Consider the following 18,891-nt stretch of genomic DNA (forward strand, 5'->3'; position numbering starts at 1 on the left):
TTAGGGGTTATAATGTGTTCGTACAACGCGTTTTCCACGTTATTCTTAGAATAGATCATAAGCGGCTACTAGCCGGGGACTGTACAAACTGGCCCTTACTAGTGTAGCAACCTAGCTAAAAATTGTCTGTCAAAATTTCATTTTCTTGGATACACCCAAAAGATAATACGTAATCTTTCTTACCTGTTATTCCTGTTAGTCAATTATTTCCACTCTGGTAGTCAGAATCTGTGGATTTCGCTAGTAATTATAACAACACTGATCGTTCGCAAACCCAGTCAACCACATAGGCAAACAGCGATTGGCATTCATCAATTCGGCTTTATTCAGCTCAGCTCATATGGCCCCATCCCATTTTGTCTACAGCAAAGTTTATTTCTACATGCGACAAGGATTCCCCTGACAGAGACATCAAGTACACTACGCACGGATTCAAAAATCAACTTAGATTCATTCAGAAATCAATTTAGAATGTGTTCAAAAATGTTCAAAAACCGACAGCGATGCATTTAAAATCATATGAATAATCGACAGACCAACGTGTGCTGGATGCTAGGAGCTTTGTGAAACAAGGTTTTTTCCTCAAGAATACGCTGCTCATGCGTGAATCTGACACCTTGGGCTAGTAAAATTTCTCCAGGTAGCATCTCGCTGATTGCTGCTACTGCTTACACAGCCAACGGGCAAATTTCTGTACCCAGAAGTGGGAGAAGGTACTACTCATACGCAACTCGACCACGCATCCACACGAGCCCCCTCCTAACTGATCAAACGAATCTAATGTAAACAGTTGTGACATCACGCTCATGGAGGCAATTTGTCGTCAAGAAGCATTGCATAGTCTTCCTAAAGCCTCCGACACATTTTGCTGCTGACGGACGCTTGTACAAGCACTGTGTTTTGTTGTTGTATGTGGCACATTTCCTTAGTAATTTACCTTTTATTTTCATTTTTTCTCCCGTTCATGTTTTATTGCTGCAGTATTATTCTGCAGTAGTGGGATACAGTAATATCCTTTGTTATAGTATCAGTTTTCACCAGCAAAATTACAAAAATTTAACTGAAAACTAAAACGATGAAAAATTCCTGGGTTTTTCCCGGTTTTCTCCTGGATATCCCGGTTGTCCCGGGTCGTATACACCCTGTTATATGGACATTGATGTCTGCCGTCACACACATGGTAAGGAAGTGTAAATCATATAACTGTTCGCCATACTGACATTTGCATTCTGTTTGAGTCACAGCGTGTATAAAATAACATTTCTGAATTAGTTTCGTATTCTGTTAGTATATTTTGCATTAAGATAAATGACACTGCCATTAAATTTATGCAATTCAAAACATTTGAAAAATGGGTTCTGCATTTGGGGCTTAAGGATAATGTGCAAAAATGAAACAAGTTGTTCAAAACGTCATGTATTAACATAAACATACAATTATGGAAGTCAATGGAAATCAGCCACAGGAACACAGGAAAAAGTGTATTTTACAACAATTCAATTGCCTTCTCTTTGTTGCTTTACTTTATTACGGAACAACATAATATTTCAAACACAATATATGTATATAATGGAAAGTCTAGGTTGGAATGTCAACAATATTATGAAATGGATATATTGCTACTAACTGTAAAGACGGCATGCGAGTTGCAGCCAGAGTTGATGAAAAGATTGTTGCATATGATCTTTCATTGAAAGCCTTCTTCAGAAAAGAAAAGCACACATGCATTCACATAAGCACATATACAGGGTGAAAAGTATTTAAACCGACAAACTCTGGGAGGTTGTAGGGGACATCAAAACAAATATTGTTCCCTAATGTCATTTTTTCCTATGAGGAGTATTTAAACCGGTAGAGGAAGATTTCTCTGGCAGCAAATTAATTAAACCAACAAACACTTTTCAATTTTTTTATGACCAAGAGACAACAACTAGGTAGCAAATACAGCCCAATTAAACAGTCTCCAACAACACCGACCCACACATAAACGAAGAACCGCACTTGATGAGCGCTAGTAACTGTGGCATGTGGGTTATCCTCACTCGTGTTGAAGACTCCATCACGCCCGAACATTGCTTCATCGGTAAACAACACAGAGGATGGAAATCTACAATGCATTTCACACTGTTCCAGGTACCACTGCGAAAACTGTGCTCTGGGTGGATAATCAACTGGTTCCAGGTTGTGGACACGCTGTAAGTGAAATGGACGTAACAATTGCTCTCGAAGGACTGTTCTTACAGTCGTCTGATTCGTCCCCATGTGACGTGCAATTGCATGAGCGCTGATTGAAGGATCCCGCTCCACATGCTGCAAGACAGCTTCCTCAAATTGCAGCGTTCTTACCGTGCAACGGCGTCCCTGTCCAGGTAATCTGCTAAATGACCTGGTCTCACGCAGACATTGGTACACAGCATCAAATGTCGTATTATGCAGGATACGGCGATTAGGATATTGTTGTTGATAAACCCGCTGTGCAGCTCGTCCGTTGTGGTGCGCTATGTAGCACGCACCAACCATATCAGTGTACTCACTCCAGGTGTATCGCTCCGTTAGTAAACAGAGACAACGCACTACTACACTGGTGGACACCTGTTGCCTACAATTGAGGAACGTAATACGCCATCTAACTACTGAAGATCGTAATATGGCCTCTATCAACTGAAGAGCGTAATACGGCCTCCAACGGTTTAAATAATCCTTGTAGGAAAAAATGACATTGGGGGAAAATATTTGTTTTGATGTCCCCTACAACCTCCCAGAGTTTGTCGGTTTAAATACTTTTCACCCTGTATACGTATACCACATCAAGAAGGCTTCAGCCAAAAGTTCATGTATAGCCACCTTACCATCATGCCTGTCTGCAACTCAACAAGTCATCTTTATGGTGAACAGCAATCTATCCTTTTCATAATATTGTTGATATATATGCATATAAGATTTCACAAGATCATAAACTGTATCCTAGATCTTTATTAATTGCCAAAATAAGGACAAAAGTTTCATTTTTTTTTTTTTTAACACTGATTCAAAGATGTTGCCAACAAACCCTTGTCTGATGTGTAAGTTTTCATGTTCGTGTAAGACATTACTCTAGTTTTCAACCAGCAGCTGGTAAAATGTAATGGGGGAAAAAAGTCGTTATTAACTAGCAACTTCACTGCCTGTAGCACAAGATATTCCTCTATCATAAATTATTATACTGAACAAGCATATAAAGATATTTGTGGGGAAAACCAACCAGAAAGGTACTTTTTCCAAAAATGTGGCAGAGATTCCACCCCTATTCACAAAATCCAAAGTTGATACCGATAAAAATTTGTTATGAGATTCTGTGTCTGTAATAATTACACAGGAAACAGCACATCAAATGACAATAAGACAATAAGAGATGCATAATAATACTGGAACATAATGAACTGTATCACCACTCTTTTTATATTAGCACCAAGACCTCATATGGCAAGCCAGCATTAAGAAAGAATAGAAAGCTATATGGATGGAGGAATGCACAGAACTACTATACGAAGGAAAGAAACTTGATGACAATATTATGGAACGCAAAGAGAAAATGGATGGAGGTGAGAAGTGTGATGTGACACTGCAAGAATAATTTAACAGAGGACTGAAAGTCTTTGGCTGAAATGAGATACTTTGTGCCAGTGTTGTTAATATTCTTAGAAGAACCATACCACTGTTTTGGTCTGCAGTCTGAAGGCGGGTTTGATGCAGTTAATAACACTAATCTAATCCCACGCAAGTATCTACATCTCTGCAGCTTACATACATTTGAACATGTTTACCTATATTTGGGCCTCGACCTCCCTCTACGATTTTTACCCCAGCCCCCTCCTGCCACACGTCCCACCATCACCAAAACTGATGATACCTCAGGACATATCCTATCAAACAATCCCTTCTTTTAGTCTGGTTAAGCCATAAATTCCTTTTTATCCAGTTTGATTCAGTATCTCATCATTAGTTATTTGATCAGTCTAGTCCATCTTCAGCATTTTTCTGTACACAAAATTTCACAAATTTTTATTTTTTTCTCGTCCACATTTTACTTTCATACAAGGTTACACTCTAGATAAATATCTTCAGAAAAGACTTCCTAACATTTAAACTTATATCTGTTGTTAGCAAATTTCTGTTTTTCAGAAATATTTCTCTTGTTATTAAACTAAAGCCTAGTTTACACAACGACACGAGGTTGCAGGCAACTGCGCTACTGGTCACTACGCATGCGCGCCGCGCATTTGCGGAACTCATCGGTGAAACTAAACAGTTTTGGCATGTTCCAACTTTGGCGACACTAGTTGCATGAATTTTGAGGTTATTTGTGTCCGCAGAGTGCAGACAAACTGAAATATGAAGTGAGGAATGGAGAATAATGTTCGCTTTTTGGGTATCTATGCTATGCATAGGTGTTTTTGGGATTTCAGTGATACTGGTTACAAAAATAAGTAACATACTGCTGCTCCTGGGACCATCATGTGCAATCCGAACATAGGTAGTTTGACAATATCTGAGCTGCAGGGCAAAATTTATTGAATTAGGAGCGCATATACATATGAATTAAGAAAAATACAAGCAAATGTAATTCTAGCTGTAGAAATGCTCTTGTCTACAAGACTAAAATCCGAGTTGGCCCACTCTTTTTCAAGGAATATTGTTGACTGGAGGGAAGACTACGCAAAGCAAACTGCTACATTCTTTGTTCAATATTCATCTATTTAAAATGTCGCAGCAGTGCTCCCCATTCACAAATGTTTGAATTTTGAAATATTGCCATTGTACAGATCTGTCTTCAAGAGAGTAGTTTGCAAACCATTCTCTTCTTAATGTGGCCTGCTTCAAATAATTACTGCTGTTAATGTTAATAATTATTGCTGTTAATAATTATTGGTATTAATGAAAAAGTGTCATCAACTAAAACCGCATCTTATAGCATGCCGAGTGTTCTCAATTGTAATGCATGCAATGTGATATGTAATTTCAGCTCTGGCGACAGTGATTCATGCATTACAATATCTTTATTACTTATTGCATAATTAACTCTATTTAGGATAATTGTTAACAGTTCTAGTGCCATTCTAAGATACGTAAAAAAACATCTTGGGTCTTCTATTACAAATTATTTCAGCAAGGATGCTGAGCAACCGAGCTGACGTCTTTTCTTCATTCAGTCACGAATCGAAACACGTTTCTTATTTTTTTCTTATGCAGCGATTCCATGCAACAAGCTTTAATTCCATTACAACTAGTGCGATGTGCAGCTGCCAAAACTTTCATTTTAGACACAACTCAGGAAACCACAAAACGACAAAACTGAAGTATATACTGGTTTCGCCGTGTCTACAGTCAAATATGAAACCATTTGCATGCAACTCATTCCACACAAAGAGTGGCGCAACCCAATGTCGTCGTGTCAACTAGGCTTAAGAACTAAACTCCATCCAAACAGGCCTCAGAAGGCCAAACAATATCGAGCAACTGCCATGTCATCCTCAGTCCTTTAGGCGCCAATGGATGTGGATATCAATAGGCATGTGGTCAGCACACTGCTCTCCCTGCCATTGTGTGTTTTTGTGACCAGAGCCACGACTTCTGAATTAAGTAGCTCCTGAATTGTCCTCACAAGGGCTGGGTGCACCCAGCTCATCAACAGCACTGAGCAGATACAGACTTTCACCCATCCAACTACTAGCCAAGACTGTCAGCACTTAACTTCAGTGATCTGACAGGAATTGGCATCACCGCTGCGGAAAGGCTATTAGCTTTTCTTGCTATTGCTGGTCTGCATTTTATAATCTCTCTATTTTAGCCATCACTGGCTATTTTGCTGTCAGCATCTATTTTTAGAATATCTTTTCCTAATCTAGTTCCTTCGGCATTGCCATCTTGTAACCTCTTTTCAAGACACAGCTCTTTCAATTCCTTTACCGTCTCTGACAGAGTTACAACACCATTTGCAAACCCCAATGTTTTGATTTCTTCTCTCCAAATAGTGCTTCCCTTTCCAAATTTCTCTTTGGTTACCTTTACTGCTTGCTCAATGTACAGATTGAATAACATCCAGGATAGGCTATAACCTTGTCTCACTACTTTGTCTTCTCCTTGAAGTCCTTTATCTCATAACTGCAGTGTGGTTTCTGTAAAATTTGTGAATTATCTATTACCCCTGAATTTTATACTCTCAATAATACAGTTCAATCAGCATTGTCAATAGCTTTCTGTAAATCTACAAATGCTATAAATGTAGACTTTTCTTTCTTCAAACTACCTTAATATAGGTGTAGCATTGCCTCATGTTTCTATGTTCCTCTGGAACTCAAACTGAGTTTCAACAAGGTTGGATTCTATCAGTTTTTTACAGTCTTCTGTAAATAATTTGTGTCACCTTTGCAACCATGACTTATAAAATTGATGTTTCAGTACTATTTACACCTGTCAGCACCTGCCTTCTCTGAAATTTAATTATTACATTTCTCTTCAAGTCTGAAGATATTTGTCCCATCTCATCTTGCACACCAGATAGAATAGTTTGTCATGGTTGACTCTCCCAAAGATCTCAGTAATTCTGAAGGAATGTTGAACACTCCAGTAGCCTTGTTTCCACATATGTCTTTTATTCCAGGGACTTTGTTTTCACATAGGTTTTTCAATGCTCTGGCAAATTATTCTTGCAATTTGTCGCTTCTCATTTTTACCGACTTCCTCTTCTCTTACTATAATACTGTCCTACTGTCTATACAAAAGCAAAATGAGGATAACGGATGTTCAAATGTGTGTGAAATCTTATGGGACTTAACTGCTAAGGTCATCAGTCCCTAAGCTTACACACTACTTAACCTAAACTATCCTAAGGACAAACACACACACCCATGCCCGAGGGAGGACTCGAACCTCCGCTGGGACAAGCCGCACAGTCCATGACTGCAGCGCCTTAGACCGCTTGGCTAATCCCGTGCGGCGAGGATAATGGAATGCAGTTGAATTATATCAGGTGATGCTGAGGGAATTAGGTTAGGAAATGAGACACTTAAAGTAGTAGATGGTCTGTGCTATTTGGGGAGCAAAATAACTGATGATGGTCGAAGTAGAGAGGATATAAAATGTAGACTGGCAATGGTAACGAAAGCGTTTCTGAAGAAGAGAAATTTGTTAACATCGAGTATAGATTTAAGTGTCAGGAAGTCTTTTCTGAAAGTATTTGCATGGAATGTAGCCATGTACGGAAGCGAAACGTGGACGATAAATAGTTTAGACAAGAAGAGAATAGAAGCTTTCGAAATGTGGTGTTACAGAAGAATGCTGAAGATTAGATGGTTAGATCACATAACTAATGAAGAGATATTGAACAGAATTGGAGAGAAGAGAAATTTGTGGCACAACTTGACTAGAAGAAGGGATCGGTTGGTAGGATATGTTCTGAGGCTCAATGGATCACCAATTTTGTATTGGAGGACAGCGTGGAGGGTAAAAATCGTAGAGAGAGACCAAGAGATGACTACACTTAGCAGATTCAGAAGGATGTCAGTTGCAGAAGGTACTCTGAGATTAAGAAGCTTGCACGGGATAGGGAAGCATGGAGAGCTGTATCAGATCAGTCTCTGGACTGAAGACCACAACAACAACACTGTCCTCAAGTTTATTTCCCCTATACAAACTTTCTACATATTTCTTCTAACTTTTCAGCTTTCTCCTCTTTGCACAGTACCGCCTTGCCATTGGAGCTTTTAATATTCATACAACTGCTTCTATTATCTCCAAAGGTCTCTTTAATTTTCCTAGACATGGCAGCTATCTTTCCCCTTGTCATCCATGTTTCTACAACCATGACAAAACTGTTCCACCTGGGTCTCAGCATATTTGACAGAGGCAAAATATCCTTAAATTTCTAGAAGAATGTAGTAATCCTAAACCAAACTGACCACAGTCAGTACTACTGAACCACTTGATAAATTATAATTGTAAAATGCTATTATGAGATATATGCACACGAGCAAAATATCTAGAAGAAGCCAACCAGGAAGAAGATCATTTGGGTTCTGGGAAAAAGTAATAATAACCCTACAATTTATTTTAGGAACTACGATGAAGAAAAGCAAACGTGTTTACAGCATTATAATTTAGAAAAATCATTTGAAAATGTTGACTAGAACACACTCTTTGAAAGCCTGAAGTAATTAGTGATAAACTACAGGGAATGAAAGGTAACGTACAATTGCAAAGAAAACAGTCTGTAGTTATGAGAGTCGAAAGGCATGAAAGGGAGGTAGCAACTGAGAGAAACAGGATTTTAGTCTATTGCCTATGTTTCAATCTGGAGATTGAGCAAACACAGGAACTCATACCCTTCCCAAATTTCTACTTAACAAATAAGGAAACGAAATAAAAAGTTTAAGGTTTCCTGTATACACAGTACTTCTGTCAGACATGTCAAAGGACTTGAACAGAAGAGATAGTATCCTTAAAAGAAGTTATAAGAGGAACACCAACAAAAATAAACCAAGGGTGGTGGAATGTAACTGAATTAAGCCAGGTGATGCTGAGGAAATTAGATTTGTAAATGGAATTATAAATGTAGTAGATGTGTTGTATTATTGCAGTAGCAGAACAATCGGTGGTGGCAATAGCATCTCTCTCTTTTTTTTTAGTTGAATCTTCAGGTTTTGGCGGCGCAAAGACTGTTCCATTAAGTTTCGAGTGCGCAGCCGCAAGAAATCTCCTTCTCCTTCTTCTTCTTCTAATATTTCGGCTGTGTAACGTTCAGCCATCTTCAGAGTGAGCCGTAAGACTGCCGCTCCAGTCCTCGCTTCGTCCCTTTATACTGTTTTACCGCGCGACTGCACATGCGGCCACAGATGCAAATGCGCCAGAGACGTGCATAATGCGCGAGTTGTATCTATGACTCCGCAGTTGATCTGTGTTGGCATATCGATATATCATTGTGAGCTGCCCTGTGACGACGTCTTTGCGGGTTTATTACAGCAAGTGCCGGATTCCATGATTTATCAAGATTGAAACCACTATCTCTATTAATTAAATTCGTCGTCAAGTGAATTTCAATTGCCTCCTTCACTATCGAGTCCCAAAAGGATGATGTAGTTGCCAAAATTTCGACTTGAAACCCACGGTATTCTGGAGGTATGTTGATGACACCTTTGTAGTTTGGCCCCATGGTGAAGACAACTTGCAAGACTTTTTAAGACATCTGAACTCCCTCCACGATCAAATAAAGTTCACAATGGAAATTGAAAAGGAGGGATGCCTTCCATTCTTGGATGTTTTGGTTCGGCGCAGAGAGGATGGCACTTTGGGACATGAAGTTTATAGGAAGCCACCGCACACCGATCTGTATTTACGTGCAAATAGCTGCCACCATCCTGCCCAGACAATGAGTGTTCTCCGAACTTTGACTCACAGAGCGCATATTATTTCTGACAAAAGCAGTCTGCAAAGTGAACTTTCCCACTTACACAGAGTGTTTGAAGACAATGAGTACTCTCCACAACAAATACAGGGGGGCACTGAAAATGAAACTGAAAGAGGCCACAAAGAAAGCAGAAGAAGATGAAGAAACCTGTAAATCGATGGCCTTCTTGGCATATGTGGGTAGCCTCTCATCAAAAATAGGACGCATTCTCGGCAAACACAAAGTAAAAGTGATTTTTCGTCCTCCAACCAAGACAGCTGCACTCGTGGGCTCCATCAAAGATGATTTACTGCTCCGAAAATCTGGAGTTTACAAAATTCCATGTGAATGTGGCCTTTCTTACATCGGACAAACAACTCTTACTGTCCAAGAAAGATGTACCGAACACCAGAGGTACTCACGACTTTTACAACCTAACAAGTCAGCAACGGCAGAGCACTGTATTGATAATGGTCACAGTATGTTGTATGACAACGTCAAAATTTTGGCAACTACATCATCCTTTTGGGACTCAATAGTAAAGGAGGCAATTGAAATTCGCTTGACGACGAATTTAATTAATAGAGATAGTGGTTTCAATCTTGATAAATCCTGGAATCCGGCACTTGCTGTAATAAACTCGCAAAGACGTCGTCACAATGCAGCTCACAATGATATATCGATATGCCAACACAGATCAACTGCAGAGTCATAGATACAACTCACGCATTATGCACGCCTCTGCCGCCCAACGTCTCTGGCGCATTTGCATCTGTGGCCGCATGTGCAGTAGGGCGGTAAAACAGTATAAAGGGACGAAGCGAGCACTGGAGCGGCAGTCTTACGGCTCACTCTGAAGATGGCTGAACGTTACACAGCCGAAATATTAGAAGAAGAAGAAGGAGATTGCTTGCGGCTGCACACCCGAAACTTAATGGAACTTAACGTATTTGTTTAGATTATATACGATACTTCAAATCCGTCCTTGGAACTACTAAAAATGCATGTTTGTTTATTTTATCATCTGTGTTTCATTTCATTAATTTAAAAGACCATCAGTGGTCTGAAAACCAAGATATTTACAGTTTTGGTTACAGTTCCAGATTTAAAAACAATGTATTCCATATCAAACTAAAGTGTGATTTTTACTTTCTGCAGTTTAATCTGATTTTTGTTCCTAAGATGGAATTTTCCCAGTGTGTGTTTATTTTTTTCATTTATTTTCCTTTAATAAATATCATCTATGTTACCTAAAAGATGTACATTTTTTTTGTATGTACGTATTATACAAGCACATTTTCTTTTGTATGGGTGATATCCCCATGGAGGAGGAACAGGCAGTTGAAAGAATATGGAAAGAAACAGAAGGTTGATGTGAGATTTTATAAACATTAAATGTATGAAAATGATGATTTCAATGACTCAAGGACTAAAAGTTGGCGATAAAGGTGTATGAAGATGGAGTACAGAACTTCATTCCAAGTGATTAAAATTGCTGAAATTCGGTAAACGGTTTACAAGTATAGAGGAGCTGAAATATCAGCTACAAATGACTGAAGAAAGTGGCTTTTACTGAATTATGGTGAGGAATGATTGATTACTAAACAACACTTTTGTGAAGACATGGCACGTCTAACTGCTTTGTGTGCAATAAACCCCCAAGCTCATTTTTATTATTTTGACAGAAACTTAAAATCCCGAGTATACTCAGGCAACTTAACACTGGTAAAAACAAATCCCACTTACATCCATTTCAGCACTTATATCTAAAGTGTTCAGTGGCTAGAGAGCACCTGGTACTACAGCTGTAGTGTGGCTGTCCTGTTTTGACAGAGGTGGTTGCCATGAGATATCGTCTTTACTGTGTGCTGCTTTGGATACTCTATAACAAAATGCGCACTTTCAGAGTCTCTCCTGTATTGTTGTTTAGGCAATACTTTCAAATACGGATGGATATAGTGATCTTGAGTTTGACACTGAATTTAGAGGCTCAGGAAGTGAAGAAGAATGTGATGTTACTTTATTAGAGACAAAGTGATGACAGTTTGTCAGTTGAGTGGCAAGTGCTCGCCAGGGCACACTCAACACCACTGTTGGTCTTAGGGCCATCAGTGTACATAAAGGTGCTACTGCTAAGTTGCGTGCAAATGTTGTAAAACTTGTAGCGGTAGATCGGAAATGGATTAATTTCCTTAGGAAGCGAATGAAGATGGACACAGGCTGATGCATGAAGCCAAGGCAGTGAAGGGTTCACACCAACCGGAACCTGGCCAGTAGCATGCAGTTAAGCTGCTGGAGTAGGAGTAAAAAGCGAATTCCAGGAGGTAACAGACAAGAAGGGCACACTACATACTGGCAGTCAAGGGAGTCATCAAAAATGGAGGCATAGGATGGTTAGCCAGGCGTGACAGACAAACGTCACGTGCATCCACTGGGGAACATCATGCTGGTATGACAGCAGTAGTTCAGCAGCTTCTGCATGGAGACTCTCAACCAGGCTAGTGTAAAAGGTGTCAGTGGCCAATGGATTCCACAATGGTGGATTGTATTAAGAAAGCGTAAGATGAACAGATGTGCAGATGAATGAACGAAACACCCATAGTCTAGTTTCGAATGGACAAGGGATCCACACTCCAGGAAGTACTGCTTAGGTCATGTAGGACACTGAGGAACTGGGTACAGCAGGTGGCCAGGTAAGACATGTGGGAGGACAAAGAAAGTTTTCTATCGAGCACGAGTCCCAGGAATTTTGTAGTTTCAGTAAATGAAAGAGCAACAGGCCCAAGATGTAAAGATGGTGGAAGAAACCCACTGTGCTGCCAGAAATTCATACAAACAGTTTTGTCGATGGAAAAGCAAAAGCCATTGTTGATGCTCCACAAATAAGGATGGTCAAGATAACGCTGAAGAAGCCGCTCAAGGAGAACAGCAATAGATCACAAAGCCATTGACGAAAAGGGAGCTAGAGATGCATGGTGGGAGACACGTCATGATAGGATTAATGGCTATAGCAAAGAATACGAACTCTGGACAGACCCTTGAGGTACCCTATTCTCCTGGATAAAGGTATCCAACAAAGCAGAACCCACATGTACCTTGAAAACCCTATCTTTTAAAAATTCCTGGAGGAAATGGGGCAGGCAGCCTTGTAAGTCCAACATGTAGAGAGGAGGAGGATATCAACACTCCAGCAGGTGTTATAAGCTTTCTCCAAATTGAAAAATCCAACCACAGTCTGGTATTTCCACAGAAAACCATTCATGACATGGGTGGACAAAGTGACAAGGTGGTCAACTACAGAATGGCGAGCTCAAAATCCACACTGTGAAGTGGTTAGTAGAGCGCGAGATCCAAGCCACCATACCAGGTGGCCATGAATCGTATGTTCCACCGACTTGGAAACACAGCTGGTGAGAAAAATGGGTCAGTAGCTAAAAGGAAGGTGGTTGTCCTTACCGGGATTAGGTATGGGTATGGGAGTGGCTTCACGCCAGTATCTGGGAAATGTGCCATCTGCCCACATGTGACTGCATGTATGAAGGAGAAACTGCTTGCCCGCAAGAGAAACGTGCTGAAACATCTAAATGCAAACATTGTCCAAACCTGGGATAGAAGATCAGGATGAAGTGAGAGGATCATCTAGCTCCCTCATAGTAAAGACGGCATTGCAGCATTCAAAATTCTGAAACGAGAGGGGTATCGCCCAAGCCGCCTCCACTCATTTCCAAGGGAGGAAGCTGTGGTGATAGTGAGCAGAACTCAAAATCTCCACAAAATAGTGGCCAAAGATTTTGGAGATAGCAATACGGTCCACAATGACATCTGCTACAATCAGGCCAGAAATTGGGGAATGGACAGACAGTCGACTGAGATTGCCCCACACGATGGAAGAGGGAATGAATCTGTTGAAAGAACTAGTAAATAAAACCCAGCTAGCTCTTTTGTTATCCCAAAGAATGCAATGACACTGCACAGACAACTGTTTATAACGAGTACAGTTCGTCATGGTATTATGACAGTTAAAAACATGGAGAGCGTGTCTCCAAATGCAAATTGCATCATGGCATGCCTCATTCCATCAGGGGACTGGGACATGGCATGGTAAAGCTTAAGTGTGAGGTATGGAACGTTCTGCAGCGGTAAGGAGAATGTTGTTAAGGTGCTCTACCTGGTCATCACAGCTGGGAAATTGTTGTACGTCAAAGGTTGCTGGGGAGGAGTAAAGCCTCCGGTCAGCCTTAGAAAGCTGCCAATTGGGTTTTATACATGGGTGGGGGTAGGAGTCAGCAAATGGATAGCGCATGGGAAATGGTCGCTCAAGTACATGTCACAGAGAATGAACCTCTGGAGATGACAGACAAGCTGAACAGTGCAGAACAAGAGGTCTAAATGGGCACAGGTGTGCACTGAGTCTGAAAGTACATAAGTGCTCCAGTGTTAAGACAGATGAGGTTGAGTTGATTGAGGTCAGCCAAGAGAGAACCTCTCAGACAGGTTAAGGGAGAGCCCCAAAAGGGATGGTGAGCAATAAACTAACTGAGCAGCAAAAAGGGGTGAGGGAGCTGCCCAACAGGGTGGAGGAAGTCTGCCCTGGTGACACTGGATTACGGAGGGATGTAGACGTTGCAAAGAGAAAAGGTGAATCAAGGTAGGGCAATGCGGACTGTAACAGCTTGCAACCGAGTGTTCAGTGAGATGGTTTGGCTATGGACATAATTCCGGATGAGTCTACCCTCAGGGAGAAGATCAAAGAGGACTGCAAGGAAATGGGGCAGGTCAAAGCTCTTGTGAGGACCCAATTTTGTTTCTTGGAGGCAGTAAACAAGCAGACGTTGCGATTTCAAGAGCAGCTGTAATTCCTCCTTGTTTGATCTAATGTTGTGAATGTTCCATTGGAAAAAGAGTCCTAACAGGGCATGGGAAGGAGAGAGCATATGAAGGGTAGGTACCTTGGCGGCCACTGAGTGCCGCCCTTCAAAGATGTTTGTTGGCTGGAAGGACGTAAAAAGTCCTTTCCAGCTTGCCAGTTGTGTAGCAGGTGATTTTGCTGCCAGGGGCAAAGATTTGGTGGCTTGTTGCTCAGCTGTAGGAAAAGGAGATGGGGATGCTACCATGATACTGGGCAATTTTACAACCGCAGTGCTGAATTAGAGGTTGCAAATCTGTTTGGCCCTGTCCTTTTTGGAGCGAGGCATATCAAGATCGGTACTGTAAGTGCCGGATGGCAAGATGCTGCGCTTTCGAGAAGCCAACAACTTGCAATTGACAGGGTGAAGTACCTTTTCTTCGCACAGATTTCCTAGACTGTCCGCTCATTGAAATACACGGGACAGTCTCAGTATGAGACATCACAATTGATGCAGCAGGGAGACAGGCAATCACCCTCATGAGAATCCCTACACAAGTAACACATTTGGTCATGTTTTGAAAGGATAAGCAAAGGTGGTTGTAAGGTTGACATTGGTAGCAATGCATCAGGTTTGGAATATAAGGTTGGAGCATGATGACTTTGTAGCCTGCTTTGATCTTCGGTGGAAGCACTACTCGATAAAGTGTGAGAAAAAGAGTGCATGTGGGCAATAGGATTGCATCAACATTTTTCACTACTCCATGGAGTGCAGTGACGCCCTGATCAGACAGGTAAGTTTGGATTTCTCCCTCTGTCAACCATCAAGCACCTGAGTGCAAACAACACCATGCAAAGAATTTAGCATTGGTGGTCATCAACACAAACAGGAGAGCCGTGGAGGAGAGGAGCTGTAAGCAGCTGTTGGGTTTGAAAATCACAATTGGTCTCCAGAAGCAAAGTCCCAACACATAAACAAGAGCATGACTTCACAGGTCTCACAACTGCAGCACCTTTCTGAATAATAAACAGATTAACCATAGCATAGGACTGACCTCCTTCAGTATGTGATACAACAAGGAACCGAAGTGCAGCCAGGAGAGTCTTTGAATCTTTAGCCTCGTTCCATTTACATTTAGTAACATGGAGACTGAGATGATGATGATGATGATGATGACGACGACTGGCTCATTACAAAAAAATCCCCTATGATTGCCAGAAGCTCCAATGGTGCACTCCTTCCAACTGGGGGGTGCATTACGGTACGGGGTAGGGGCAGCCGCAAGTGCCTGTCAGGTGAACCCTACCCATCGACCTGAGGTTGGAAATTATGCGTTACCCAGTCGCCTGTTCCACAGCAAATGTATGGGCCGGCATTCAGGAGCGCACAGGGAGAAAGAAGAGAGAAAGACATACCACAAATGCCAAAGCAGAGGAAGGGTAGGAGGGGGGCGGGGGGGGGGGGGGGGGGGGAGGGGGGGGGGGGAATGTGGGACTGTTTCAACTATCGGGCTATTGAAAAAACACATTCTCACAAATATCCCAGACTTGTTCCCCAAGGGAGGGAAAAAAGAATAGCAGGAGGAGAGATATGCAGCACAGAAAGGGAAGAGGTGCTGCAAAGACACATTTCTTTTCACTCCAGAAGAATATTTCCCCATACATAAACTTTCTTCACTGTTTGGAAAGGTACATCCCAAACACTCTTGTACGATCATCGCACTGTTAGAAAATAAAGACTATAACATCAAAAAGGTTTCTAACATGCTTCACAAGAGACTGTTTCTCCAAGTAAAGTTACATGTCATCTACTCAAAACATATGATATTCAGAAGCCTATATTTGTTTCTCATTTTTCTATCATAAAATACTACTATTTGATGTATAAGCACATCAACTGTTATATAATTAAGTAATTCACAGTCTATTCGACAATTTACAGACAATGTCCTGTTCATTTGCATACTACGACAACTGTCACATCTCTGATAGCATTTTGAATGTTACCAAAAATTATATGTAGTCTTCAGTTTCATTGCTTCATGAATACTAGTTCTAGGAAGATTTTAACATCACTATACTATCTCAGTTACCGGTGTGTGGTAATTGTACGTAAAAATAACATGACTGTGCATTTCTACATACGAAGTTGACATTGTTACTGTAGTGTTAAAAGCATAAATTTGGGAACATTATGATCTCAAAGCATAAGAGAATGTAATCAAAGTAACAGCAGCAGTAACAAAGGCTAGATAAATAGGTTGTATTACCTTAACTTCATGAGGTGTCAGGAGATGGTATTCTGGCAGGGTGGAGATCTCCTCTGGTGTCATCGTCTCCACCCCATCTCCACTGCTATCGTGGCTGGGACTTCTGCTGCTTCTGCAGGTGGACCTTTCTTCGATAGAAGATGAGCCGTCTTCGTTTCTTTCTCTAATAAATAATTTATGTATCCCATTTAAGTCACATGTCTCTCTACAGTGAAAACATGACAATGACATAATAAATCAGCAACATAAAACAAAATGCAAATATTGGTGCCTATACTCAATATATAACTAGATATGACAGTAAAATGTTTTTCGTCCTCTGTGTCATTATGGATTCATATTAATACGAAGAGAACATCTGTACCAGTGATGGGACATATTCCGCATGTTAAACAAATATGATACTACTGAATTACTACTGATAACACAAAACTGCAAAACCTAATGCACAACAGTTTATATGTAACGTTAATTTAATCCCTGAAACAATAGGTTTCATACCTGTGCGACAAGTTGCTGCTCAGAAGAAGCAAAAATAATAACAATAATAATAATAATAATAATAATAATAAATCTGTGATATCATATACACTGTTTTATTGTTAATGAAGAAACTGCCATTTTTTCTGAGGATATTATCATAACCAGAATCATTATTAGACTTTCAATATTTTTTTATACAAGTACCTTCATCAAAGTTTACAGTGGTGACAAGTTTTATACAATAATCAATTATGAACACAGAAAAGAAAACACAAAATAACTAGCTTATTAAAGAACTAAAATATACTCTATTATCACTTAAGGAAAACACGTTATAATTATTAGTTTCTAGGAATTAATTGCAATTTAGCTAAGTTTGTACTATGCTCTTATATTTGTTTAGTGCCACTATACCAGCTGTAGGTGGTAATTTATTGAAAAAAATTTATGCGTAAGTGCTTGTAGTTATTATGGACTATAGCAAGTCTTGCAGAGGGCAAATCCAACAAGTGACTGTGTACATGCACATCATAACTCGTGTTGAATTTTTCCAAATTTTCTCCAGTAGAGATTAAAAATTTATATATATACAGGCTGGGCACTGTCAGAATGCCAAGACATTTAAACAAGTTTCTGCTGGGCTCTCTGCCAAGAACAGGGCCTTGGGCATTTCTCTTTTTTACTGGGAGTATCATGGTCTCTCTTATTTGCATATAAAAGCTGTAAACCAGGTTGTTCCAATACTGCCCTATGAGGCCAGGGCAGCCACAAGTGCCCACCAGCTCATTCATGGACAGGTGCAGGTAGGCTACTTGCCAGATGGCCCTATTGCATGCATTCTGCACATGTGTGACCTGCTTGGCCACCTCTGCCCACCTGCTCTTAGTCAGTGCAATAAAACTGCAGAATCAAGTGAGGTGCCGTAGTGGTTAGCACACTGGACTTGCATTCAGGACGACGGCAGTTAACACCCGCGTCCAGCTGTCCTGATTTAGGTAGTCCTGAATTCTCTAAATCGCTTTACGCAAATACCGGGATGGTTCCTTTGACAGAGCACAACCGATTTCCTTCCCTTTCCTTCCCTAATCCAATGGGACCAATGACCTCTCTGTTTGGTCCCCTTCCCAAAATCAACCAACCAACCAACAACTGCAAATACTATGGCCTGATGCAAAACTGCCTGTGTGTAAACTGTTTGCCCCCCTGCCTTTTGTAACCCATTGCTTGAATAAGATTAGAATAAATGGCATGATTTATCTTTCATGCCCTAGGAGTCCAACTTTTAGATAATCATATTGTATGAGACTGAGTCAGATCCTTTGCTTAAATCAATAAATGTTCCAAACACAGTATCCTTGTTCCATACCCTTCATAAACACTCTTCATCAATGTTCCAACTGCTTCTACAGTTGACAGGTGAGACCTGAATCTTTAACTGCTTTTCACTTAAAATTCCATTGTTTTCAAAATAGCTATACATCTTTCTACGCATGCAATTTTCTATTATCATAAATATGATTAGTACCTTTTGTATACATAGACAATGTAACTGCGAGTTTAAGACTTTTAAGGAAATTTCATCATTGAATACTCTGACATTGAGAGAAGTGATATTTTGATTTTCTTTGCTATACACTTTATGATGTAATTACTGAATGTAAATTGTCTTTTGGCTTAGAATTGGTTAGTTTGTTTGTGAATGTGTGAATGTAATTTAATGTGATTAAGGCCCAAGTAAATTTCTCACATCTTGTCCGTTTCACATGATGTGACCCAGGCTTCTACATCTAAGGCAGAATTATTATGTGGCGTGATGGTACTGCCACTATTTACAAAACATTCTTTGAAAGTATCATAGTCAACAAGGATAC

At 40.4% G+C, this 18,891-nt stretch overlaps 1 protein-coding gene across 3 annotated transcripts in view; it reads right to left on the reverse strand.

Annotated features, from left to right (window-relative positions):
• The window catches only part of LOC124613161 (transcriptional adapter 2B-like), a 91,492-nt gene that overhangs the window by 24,785 nt on the left and 47,816 nt on the right, over window positions 1–18,891 (reverse strand). For all 3 annotated transcript variants that reach the window (XR_006979613.1, XR_006979614.1, XM_047141787.1), the window contains exon 10: window positions 16,538–16,700. Coding sequence is in view for 1 of the 3 variants with exons in the window: in XM_047141787.1 (XP_046997743.1) it covers window positions 16,538–16,700 (163 nt within the window). In the remaining 2 variants the exon portion in view is untranslated. The remainder of the gene's footprint in view (window positions 1–16,537; window positions 16,701–18,891) is intronic.

Source organism: Schistocerca americana, chromosome 4 (assembly GCF_021461395.2).
Source record: "Schistocerca americana isolate TAMUIC-IGC-003095 chromosome 4, iqSchAmer2.1, whole genome shotgun sequence".
NCBI classification, from domain to species: domain Eukaryota; kingdom Metazoa; phylum Arthropoda; class Insecta; order Orthoptera; family Acrididae; genus Schistocerca; species Schistocerca americana.